This window comes from Leptodactylus fuscus, chromosome 8 (genome assembly GCF_031893055.1).
Source record: "Leptodactylus fuscus isolate aLepFus1 chromosome 8, aLepFus1.hap2, whole genome shotgun sequence".
NCBI classification, from domain to species: domain Eukaryota; kingdom Metazoa; phylum Chordata; class Amphibia; order Anura; family Leptodactylidae; genus Leptodactylus; species Leptodactylus fuscus.
In genome coordinates this window covers 86,428,280-86,440,626 of record NC_134272.1, presented here as the reverse complement: position 1 = coordinate 86,440,626, position 12,347 = coordinate 86,428,280, and the positions used below count along the sequence as shown (strand labels likewise).

At 43.1% G+C, this 12,347-nt stretch overlaps 1 protein-coding gene across 1 annotated transcript in view; it reads right to left on the bottom strand.

The window, feature by feature from the left end:
- DARS1 (aspartyl-tRNA synthetase 1) overlaps positions 1-12,347 on the bottom strand; it is a 66,738-nt gene that overhangs the window by 16,958 nt on the left and 37,433 nt on the right. The window contains exons 7-9 of the mRNA XM_075284554.1: positions 7,631-7,733; positions 6,742-6,822; positions 5,676-5,735 (exon numbers count right to left, since the gene is read on the bottom strand). Of these exons, the coding sequence (XP_075140655.1) occupies positions 5,676-5,735; positions 6,742-6,822; positions 7,631-7,733 (244 nt within the window). The remainder of the gene's footprint in view (positions 1-5,675; positions 5,736-6,741; positions 6,823-7,630; positions 7,734-12,347) is intronic.

Genomic DNA, 12,347 nt, shown 5'->3' with positions numbered 1-12,347 from the left:
TATGTACAAGAATATAACTATTATAATACTGCTCCCATGTACAAGAATATAACTACTATAATACTACTCCTATGTACAAGAATATAACTACTATAATACTACTCCTATGTACAAGAATATAACTACTATAATACTGCTCCTATGTACAAGAATATAACTACTATAATACTACTCCTATGTACAAGAATATAACTACTATAATACTACTCCTATGTACAAGAATATAACTACTATAATACTACTCCTATGTACAAGAATATAACTACTATAATACTACCTCCTATGTACAAGAATATAACTACTATAATACTACTCCTATGTACAAGAATATAACTGCTATAATACTACTCCTATGTACAAAAATATAACTACTATAATACTACCTCCTATGTACAAGAATATAACTACTATAATACTACTCCTATGTACAAGAATATAACTACTATAATACTACTCCTATGTACAAGAATATAACTGCTATAATACTACTCCTATGTACAAAAATATAACTACTATAATACTACCTCCTATGTACAAGAATATAACTACTATAATACTGCTCCCATGTACAAGAATATAACTACTATAATACTACTCCTATGTACAAGAATATAACTACTATAATACTACTCCTATGTACAAGAATATAACTACTATAATACTACTCCTATGTACAAGAATATAACTACTATAATACTACTCCTATGTACAAGAATATAACTATTATAATACTGCTCCTATGTACAAGAATATAACTACTATAATACTACTCCTATGTACAAGAATATAACTGCTATAATACTACTCCTATGTACAAAAATATAACTACTATAATACTACTCCTATGTACAAGAATATAACTACTATAATACTGCTCCTATGTACAAGAATATAACTACTATAATACTACTCCTATGTACAAGAATATAACTATTATAATACTGCTCCTATGTACAAGAATATAACTACTATAATACTACTCCTATGTACAAGAATATAACTACTATAATACTACTCCTATGTACAAGAATATAACTACTATAATACTACTCCTATGTACAAGAATATAACTATTATAATACTGCTCCTATGTACAAGAATATAACTACTATAATACTACTCCTATGTACAAGAATATAACTACTATAATCTACTATATATCTCTGCTTGCTGTCAATCATTAGTCCCAGTGGATAAGCTCATGGTCATGTGATATGAACACCGGTGTCCACTGGGAGTAAATAGAATGAATAAGATTCAGCAGAGATGTAGAAATCTGTGATGAATTAATACAGAGAGTATACGGGAATACTGTGGAACTTTCTATTATACAAACAATAATTTTGTGTCCGACCTCTTTAAGGGCCGTTTCTGGCATGTATGTAGATGGTCTCCTTACTGCTATACACAGATCAGTGTGAGGGTCCTCTATATAAATCCTCTATAATTTCCAGGATTTCGCTCCTTACATTCGGGTCCCTGGTGTCAAGCTCCTAACACTTCTATTCCATATTTCCCAGTTTGAACAATATCCTGTTACACAAACACTTTGCGGCTATTGTTTGACCTTTGTTCACAATGACAGGAAGGAGCGGCTTTATAATGAGCGCCGGACAGAATTATTTAGGATCGATGTAAAAAAAAAAAATGAAAACAAACAGAATATTTGCAGAGGAAATTTCTGCGGAGACACTTCCCATATACACCAAGGCCAGAATATAGGACACTGTTATAAACACTAATTAAAGCCACTTGAGGTGCGGGGCGAGGAACGCGTCGCCGCTTCCCTGTGTCAGGTTTCAGGACCTGTAAGAGCGAGGGGCTCGGTGAGGAGCGGCCTCCTGGCAGATGTATGAACTAGAGCAGAACAATACTTCAAAGGAACTTACGTTCAGGAAAAATATAGAAGTTTATTTTGTAGCACGTGCAAATAATAGCGAGTGTTTTCTCTTCCTGTTTACGAGGCGGCGCTGAATCACAGTCTCACGGTGGTTTCATCAAAGTCTCCCCCGACTCACAGCTGTGCAGATATAAATTATCAGGGAAACCCACGTGTGATATAGGTTATGTAACTATAGCTATAGATTCCAACTTTTATTGAATTAAAGGGATTTGCCTGAAATAGCCATCCGAATGGTCACTAGAATAAAGGGGAACGGCCATGAGGGATAGCTGTAGTCCAGCAAAAAGACATGAAGGAGGTCCTAAAAGTCAAGACTTTCACAATAGAGAGTCCTGTAATCACCCTCTAATACACTGAAAAGTTAATTATATTATTTTATACTGACACTGAGTCACATATTATACTGTATTATACTCCAGAGCTGCGCTCACTATTCTGCTGGTACAGTCACTGTGTACATACATTACATTACTTATCTTGTATTATACTCCAGAGCTGCGCTCACTATTCTGCTGGTGCAGTCACTGTGTGCATACATTACATTACTTATCCTGTATTATACTCCAGAGCTGCGCTCACTATTCTGCTGGTACAGTCACTGTGTACATACATTACATTACTTATCCTGTATTATACTCCAGAGCTGCGCTCACTATTCTGCTGGTGCAGTCACTGTGTACATACATTACATTACTTATCCTGTATTATACTCCAGAGCTGCGCTCACTATTCTGCTGGTACAGTCACTGTGTACATACATTACATTACTTATCCTGTATTATACTCCAGAGCTGCGCTCACTATTCTGCTGGTACAGTCACTGTGTACATACATTACATTACTTATCCTGTATTATACCCCAGAGCTGCACTCACTATTCTGCTGGTGCAGTCACTGTGTACATACATTACATTACTTATCTTGTATTATACCCCAGAGCTGCGCTCACTATTCTGCTGGTGCAGTCACTGTGTACATACATTACATTACTTATCCTGTATTATACTCCAGAGCTGCGCTCACTATTCTGCTGGTACAGTCACTGTGTACATACATTACATTACTTATCTTGTATTATACTCCAGAGCTGCGCTCACTATTCTGCTGGTGCAGTCACTGTGTACATACATTACATTACTTATCCTGTATTATACTCCAGAGCTGCGCTCACTATTCTGCTGGTACAGTCACTGTGTACATACATTACATTACTTATCCTGTATTATACTCCAGAGCTGCGCTCACTATTCTGCTGGTATAGTCACTGTGTACATACATTACTTATCCTGTATTATACTTCAGAGCTGCGCTCACTATTCTGCTGGTACAGTCACTGTGTACATACATTACATTACTTATCCTGTATTATACTCCAGAGCTGCGCTCACTATTCTGCTGGTACAGTCACTGTGTACATACATTACATTACTTATCTTGTATTATACTCCAGAGCTGCGCTCACTATTCTGCTGGTGCAGTCACTGTGTACATACATTACATTACTTATCTTGTATTATACTCCAGAGCTGCGCTCACTATTCTGCTGGTGCAGTCACTGTGTACATACATTACATTACTTATCCTGTATTATACTCCAGAGCTGCGCTCACTATTCTGCTGGTACAGTCACTGTGTACATACATTACATTACTTATCCTGTATTATACTCCAGAGCTGCGCTCACTATTCTGCTGGTATAGTCACTGTGTACATACATTACTTATCCTGTATTATACTCCAGAGCTGCGCTCACTATTCTGCTGGTGCAGTCACTGTGTACATACATTACATTACTTATCCTGTATTATACTCCAGAGCTGCGCTCACTATTCTGCTGGTACAGTCACTGTGTACATACATTACATTACTTATCCTGTATTATACCTCAGAGCTGCACTCACTATTCTGCTGGTACAGTCACTGTGTACATACATTACTTATCCTGTATTATACTCCAGAGCTGCGCTCACTATTCTGCTGGTGCAGTCACTGTGTACATACATTACATTACTTATCCTGTATTATACTCCAGAGCTGCGCTCACTATTCTGCTGGTGCAGTCACTGTGTACATACATTACATTACTTATCCTGTATTATACTCCAGAGCTGCGCTCACTATTCTGCTGGTACAGTCACTGTGTACATACATTACATTACTTATCCTGTATTATACCTCAGAGCTGCACTCACTATTCTGCTGGTACAGTCACTGTGTACATACATTACATTACTTATCCTGTATTATACTCCAGAGCTGCGCTCACTATTCTGCTGGTGCAGTCACTGTGTACATACATTACATTACTTATCCTGTATTATACTCCAGAGCTGCGCTCACTATTCTGCTGGTGCAGTCACTGTGTACATATATTACATTACTGATCCTGGATTATATCCTGTATTATACTCCGGAGCTGTACAGCGCAGTATTAGTATATTGGGTTATATGGCACCATCTACTTGCGGTCTACGTTCAGATATTACAGTCCTGACCACGTGTTTTTCGGTAAATCCTCCATCTGAGATCTGCTGTTCTGTAAAGTCCCTGCAGATTGTGCGCGCTCAGATCTCAGAATGCAGAAGTTGCTGATGACGACATGACATGTATCACTGTATACAGTCGGCTCTCTGTCTGGGTCAGACTTGTTTACATGGTAATAATGTCTGGCAGTAAAAAATATCTATTAAATAAGAATAGAATTGTTGAGCAGAGATTACACAATCACCGCCCAGATGACTGGAAGGCTCATGACTCGGACAACCGTCTCAGTCTGCAGTGTGACCGTGCGTAATACTCCGAGGTCTATGACCGTACAACAGCTCCAAATAATCCTACAAATATATGGAACTAATCCGCAGTGATCCTGAGCAAGTACCCGCGATCACCTTTATACTCTCTTCCATGTAGGATTAGCATAAAGGGCGGGACTTGACAGATCTTATAGATCCAGGGGTCAGCCTGAGCAGTAGTGGGGGGAGGCTCCTGCTGCAGCAAGACACTGTAATCTGAGAGGAGGAGAAATGGCTGTGACATAGTAACGGATTCTTGATACATTTCTCAGCCTTAGTTGCAAAGACAGACAAATTGGGATCAAAGGAAAGAAGGGATTTAAGAAAGACATTGAGATTTTTTTTGTCTGTGTATTTTTCAGACCTGTTCCTTTAAAAGAGTTGTCCAATATGGCTGCTGTTGCATTCTTTGGAAGAGACATCACGACCTTTGGTCACGTGGCCATGTTGCAGGGAACTGAGCTGTAATGTTGCCATTTGACCCACAAATGTGATGTCAGTTCCTGAGTAGCAGAAAGAAGCCATGTTTTCTGATCCTGGATAATCCCTTTAAGGCTTAAAAGGGGACTTGCATTTGGTTGATAGATGTGGGTTGGACCTCTATAACACGCACCTTACCCCCCCCCCCCCCCCCCCCCGACACATCATTGAAGTGAGAGAAGAGGTTGCGCATACGTTGCCCGCTATATTCACTTCTACAGTCAAAATGGCGGCAGAAGCTGGATTTTTTTTTTAAAGGGATGATGAGTTCTGTAACAAAGGCCGCCATTTTAATTGTAGGTTCACCAGTCTATGCACCAGCGAGTGACCCTTTGCACTGATATCCTTGTACCAGGCGGCTGCGCTGACACTCGATAAGCCTACATTATTAGGGCCGACCTGTCCTGTACAGTGATAAGCACCTGTAGTAGAGACGTGTTTGTATCGGGCGCACGATATCAGCCGGCGGAGCCGTGCGTGCTGTGGAATTCAATCCTTACCCTTAAATCAATGACTCTATTGTCCAGCCGAGTATCCTGGTTTACAGTAGCTCTTCCTTCCTAAAGCAGGAAAAAACACAAAGAAAACACTCAGAAAACATCAAGCGCGGTAACATAATACAGCGCAGGGATTCGGAGTCACTTTTCCCAGTGACGGCTCGCACTGTCCTGCTGGGGGGGACGCACAATGCCGTCGCGGGAGGAGAGGCGCCCTGCTGTTTAAAGTGTCGCCAGAGCGTAAAAAAGTTCAAAAAGCAAAAAATTATTAGTCGGGGACTGTAATATACATCTATAAATGAGCTAAATCTGCCGTATACTGGAGCGCTCTGCAAACTGGGAACGTTCTGAGACTGCAACTCCCGTCTGGTATCAGTATTGGAGTTGTAGTTACTTGGATATATTACGGTATATAGCTCGGTCTATCTACATTATATAAAGCATTGGGTAAATAAAGTGACGCTGACAACTGATGGAAGTCATCGCGGCCGCTGCGGTGTCAGAGAGATGTTTACACAGGAGCTTCTCACGGACAGGGAGGAAAAAACTAATGTAGACATGAATGTAAACAGGAGATGCTCCGACTATAGAGCGCGGCACTTAATGACCTCCGCTCATCCCCAATGACGTGGACACAATGCACCAGGGAGGGTCCGGCTGGTGTGTAACATGTCATCCATCTTCCTATGCTGTGACTATAACATATAAGAGATGACCACGTGTCCTATTAATCGCAGTCTGGCTTGTACGTGTTGATATACTGCACTGTATATGTGTGTATGGAACTGCCCATTCATTGAATGGCATGAGATTCAGTACCCAATACAGCCACACACACATGGATGGCGCTGTTTCATGTACTGCTGATATCCAAGAATAGGATGAGGTCTATTGCACCAATACACCTACCATGGGGTGTCATGCCTATTCCTATACTTATGAGGGCGCTACTGGTGATGTGTCACATGATTGGGTAGGGACCTGATATAATAATATATATAATTTATTTCAGTTGCGTTCCTTCTTAGTGTCTCTTTAGCAGGGTGTATGGCAGTCCCGGGCTTCTCACCTCTTCTCCTTCGCCTTCAGGCCGCACGGCGTCTTCCAGCTGTAATGGCAGACGGGGCTCGGCTGCGCTGATCACATAGATCTGAAAGTCAGAACAGAAATATCTTGAGCGGAAATAGAGATTGTTGTGACACAGAGATTTCTGGAGACACCTGGCCGACACAAGACAACGTGTGAAACTGCCAACACAACAACGGCGAGCTGTGGCGGAGCCTCTATAGGTAACTGGGGAGATGAGCAGATGTTATATGACGGTGTAATAACCCAAAATACTCCACAAAGCCGCAGGAGTCGTGTGAAAGACGTCAGCCATATGTCTGGTCATCAATCCCAGGATCTAGCACTGCACACACTGAATAAGACCGGGTGCACAAAGGGCGGATTTGCAGCTCCTTCATTTTTGCAACAATTTCGCAGCAACTGCAATGAATCCTGGAGTCTAGCCCAGCATACACTTGAATTATCAGATTGGAGGGGTCTGACATCCCGCACCCCCACCAAGCAACCAATAGGTAGACAATGAAGCAGAAAGCAGACAGTGCTGTTCTCTAGTGGATAAAGTGTGTCACTGCGCCTTAGCGCCAGTAGAAGTGGATGAGTGCTGATCTGCAGTACCTGGTCTGACCACTACTTAGAGAACGGAGCTGTCTGCTTCCTGTTCCATTCTCTATTATTAGGTAAGGTCAACAATTAACCCCTTTAATGGCAACATTCTAACACTCTTTGTTCCAATTCCTCACTGCCTCTCTGCTTGCTGTCGGTGAATAGGTCCGTTCTTATTGACATCCACAGGCCAAAAACCCATCCTGACTCACCGCTGAACTTTCCTACAAATCCGGGTCAAAATTTGCAAATTTGTATGCAACAAGTAGTGTGTGACTGGTACTTACCCTCTCAATGTGCAGCTCCACGTCTTGCTGGGTGCAGCTCTCGATCTTCTGGTCCACCTTACGCACAATTCCTTCCACATCGATGATGCTTTCCTTGGTGATACTAAAGCAGGAAATGAGACAAAGCAAATATTCAGATTGATCTGCGGGAGATTGTACAACCAATCCAATACCACAAGGGTTGGTCCATTCACTGAAGTCACTGGGAATCGAGCTGCATTACCAGCCCTGGCCACTACACAAGGAGCGGAGCTATCTGCTTCCAGCCCTGTGTTGTGTATGGTACAGTTGTCCGAAGCTTGGGGCAGATGATCAGATATTTACAGCCTATCCTAAGTGATAAAGTGCAAATTCTTGGACAACCCCTTTAATTTGCACACTTTACCCTGACCACATTGCCTGTAGGACTTCCTACACCAGGTGGATGACCACAAGGAGAACCCTCCAGGATGTGGGGCCTTGTATAGTCATCAGTACAGCACGTGGCACGCTGCACGCGGCGCCATCTTTTGCACCACACAACAAACAACAGCCGTCAATCTTCCATATCATGGCCGATCACTTGCTTCATGTGGTTTCCTCCGTTATCAGCGGGATTTCATCATACGGTTTTCTAGACCTGTAACCTTTCACTACGTGTTTAGCTGTAAACAACTATGGAGGAAAGAAAGTGATCAGCAAAAAAAACCTCACCACCCCAAGTGTACAAAATGGACAACTTACCTGCCACTAAGCCCACGTGAACAAGTCCTACAGATCATGGCTACCTTGGCATGACTGGGTGCGGCCTCACCACCTCTAGGGTAGAATGTACACGGTGCCGAGAGGGGCCCGTCACTAAATCCAAAATAGGACTTCACACCCCGACATCCAGGTTCAGAACGACCAACATCTGCATCCCCCAGAGAAGACCGCGGCACCATTACCCTCTGGCACTTCTTATTTTGGTTAGCCTGGGTTGGGGCCCCTGTCGGGAGGAGCTTTGAAGCAGTGGCATGGACTACCTACCTCTATAACCGCACCCCATTGGGCACTTCCAAAAGTTGTCTACATAAAAACCAAATACGGATACTGAGTCTACAGCAGTGACCACCGTCATTTTAGCACAGAACCCCCTAAATTTCAATTCCTGGATGACCCCGTCTCAAAGACGCCTGCTGTAAGACTTGTCCTATTTAGTGACTCGGAGATCGCAACGTGACTGTGTTAGTGAAGGACTTGCAGAGCGACAACTATTTTCGGTCGCAGTTAATGTGGCCATGTAGTTCTAGCCTAGTGCCAAAGCGTTCTACCCCGGGGATCTGTTTTGCCCATTCTGTTGCTCCATGCAAAGCATCAAAAAGTATCCAAAAACTAAAAAAATAAAAAATAAAATATAAAAGACTTTATAAACAAACAAACAATTATTTCAATCCTTCAGAATGTTTCTAAATCTTTTTGGATACTTTAGTTAATGATTTTACCTCCCCGCTGGTGTGTACCTGACAATCACCACGATCTAGTCTCAGGACGCCCATATTGTGTCCAGTGAGTCGCCAAAATTGTGGTGGGTCGTAAAGCGCACAATATAAAGATAACCCCTTATCACCCAGTCTGATCTTTACACAAGGTTTCCTCTATTTCGGTCCCGCTACGTGCCAGTCTATGTATTAATAGCATCTGCAATGTGGGTCTGAAATTGGGGTTGTCGGCAGCAAAGATGCATATACAGCGACAGTCTAAACAAACCCAGGAAAGATGGCACCAAAATAGCTTCATTACCCAGAACAAACAAACAGGGGAGAGAGATAGCCATCTAATGGGGGAGCCGAGGTCACATCCTGGTCCTGGACTCCCAAAACACAAGCAAGAAAGTAAAAGTGCAATGACTGATCTGGCCGGCTCAGACGTGGTTATACCAGACAAGCCGGAAACTACTGACCCCATACAATCTGGTTCCTTGGCCATAAATGTCTTCCAATCGGAATCAGAGCGGTCTGATGATTGTCCACATGGTTTATGTCTTTTGATTATTTGTGGTGCTTAAAGGGGATTTCGAGGCTAAAAATATTGATGACTTATCTTAAATGTAGGTCATCCCTATCAGATCTGTGGAGTCAGACACCCAGCACCCCCACCGATCAGATGTTCTCATCAGGTGGCGCCGTTCTCTGTGTAGTGACGGAACTGAGCCATTGCAACCTAGCTCCTATTCAAGTCAATGGGAGCTGATCTGCAGTACTTGGTCTGGCCACTACATAGCAAAAGGCGCTATCTGCTTCCTGCTGTATTCTCTGTGTATCGGCTGATCGGTGGGAGTGCCAGATGTCAGACCCCGCAGATCTGATATTGGTAACTTATCCACAGGATAGGCCAAGAATATTTTTTGTCTTTAAAGGGATTTTATTTTTGTACTGTATACTGCTATATATACTTTCATGGTAGGCCAACATGGAAGCCTCACTTTTAGACCTCCATCAAACTAATGATACCCTATGGATTCTTTAGTATGTTCCTCTGGATACCAAAATTGTGACATGAAGCCTTGGCTGTTTCTGTGACTCCTACAGAAGTCAATGGAGAGAGTCACGCAAGTGTGCCGCCACCTCTCTATTCATTGCCCACCTGCATATGGTGGCCAGCGGTTACCCCGATGTAGAGACAAGTACAGGTATTATATTATAGGGTTTCCAACAGATTCTCTGCACTTAAAGGTAAGGTCACAGGACGCCTTAAAGAAACATCAGAAGCACAAGGATGTCCATAGGATACACACTGGCGGAGGATACATACTGGCCGAAGATACATATTGGCCAATGATACATACTGGCCGAGGATACACATTGACTGATGATACATACTGGCCGAGGATACACATTGACTGAGGATACACACTGGCCGAGGATACACACTGGCCGAGGATACACACTGGCTGAGGATACATACTTGCCGAGGATACACATTGGCCGAGGATACACACTGGCTGAGGATACACACTGGCTGAGGATACACATTGGCCGAGGATACACACTGGCTGAGGATACACACTGGCGGAGGATACACATTGGCCGAGGATACACACTGGCCGCAGATACATATTGGCCGATGATACATACTGGCCAAGGATACACATTGACTGAGGATACATACTGGCTGAGGAAACACACTGCACCAGGGTTCTCCATGTAATCCCTGCAGCACATGGATTATCTGGAGACTGTTCAGAGGTCCTGCGACCACCCCAAGCCTCGCTTTACATTTGGCCCGATGCCTGCAGGGATCCTTCTCTCCTTCATGCATTAAGCAGAACACAGCCTTGTTATTGCAGGAAATTAACAGGGCCACAAAATACTCGTCAGGCTAATTGCTACGACTGAAGATACGTCGGCGCTCTATGAGCTGATCAAAGCAGCCCCAGTAATGTGCCATTCTGTCCTGAACATAAAGGAGCCATTCTGCACTACAGCTCAGTGCGGCGGCGAGCTACCTAGGGGGGAGCACATGAAGGTAGCCCCCAGCCCGGGAGGATTAGCCTACAGTAATGACAGTCAATGGCAGGATGAATGCTTGTGTGCCGGGTATTCCCCGGGGAGCCGCCCTACCGCTTTCACTGGCCCCTTTGTCATGTCCAGTGTCAGAAGCGTCATTAGTCAGGGAATTAATGAGCGCCCTGAAGATGGTGACAACGTACACGAGGGGTCGTCATACTGGGGGTCTTGTTTTAGCTCCTGTAACAAGCATTTTACAGATGCTTAAAGGGAGGGGGGTGATAGAAGCAGGATGGACATTGTCCACTTTATACCTGACTCTGAATGGTTAAAATGACATCGTATCGCGGTACTAAATTTGACCACTAGAGGCGCTGCTTAATATTGTCACCTCACTTTTCATGCAGCTGAGAATACCCTGAGAATACCCAAGCAGGTTCAGGACATACTGGGGGTTGTAGATTTGCAACAGCTGGAAAGCCCCAGCTTGGAGACCGCCCTTCGGCTTTGCTCCTTTTTTTGGAAAAGTGCCCAAAACAATCTTATTATACAGCGTTCCAGTGCTGGGACCACAAGTCTAATCAGGTCTAATAAGGGAAAACTTGGCAGCAAATGTTCTACTTTCCTGCAGCACCTCCGCAGGGGAAATGAAGTATTACACCGTGTCCAAATAAATTACGGGGGGAAGGGGAGAGGGTTAAAGGGGGCACATACAGTCCTATGAAAAAGTTTGGGCACCCCTATTAATCTTAATCATTTTTAGTTCTAAATATTTTGGTGTTTGCAACAGCCATTTCAGTTTGATATATCTAATAACTGATGGACACAGTAATATTTCAGGATTGAAATGAGGTTTATTGTACTAACAGAAAATGTGCAATATGCATTAAACCAAAATTTGACCGGTGCAAAAATATGGGCACCTCAACAGAAAAGTGACATTAATATTTAGTACATTCTCCTTTTGCAAAGATAACAGCCTCTAGTCGCTTCCTGTAGCTTTTAATCAGTTCCTGGATCCTGGATAAAGGTATTTTGGACCATTTCTTTCTACAAAACAATTCAAGTTCAGTTAAGTTTGATGGTCGCCGAACATGGACAGCCCGCTCTCAAATGATCTGAAAACAAAGATTGTCCAACATAGTTGTTCAGGGGAAGGATACAAAAAGCTGTCTCAGAGATTTAACCTGTCAGTTTCCACTGTGAGGAACATAGTAAGGAAATGGAAGACCACAGGGACAGTTCTTGTT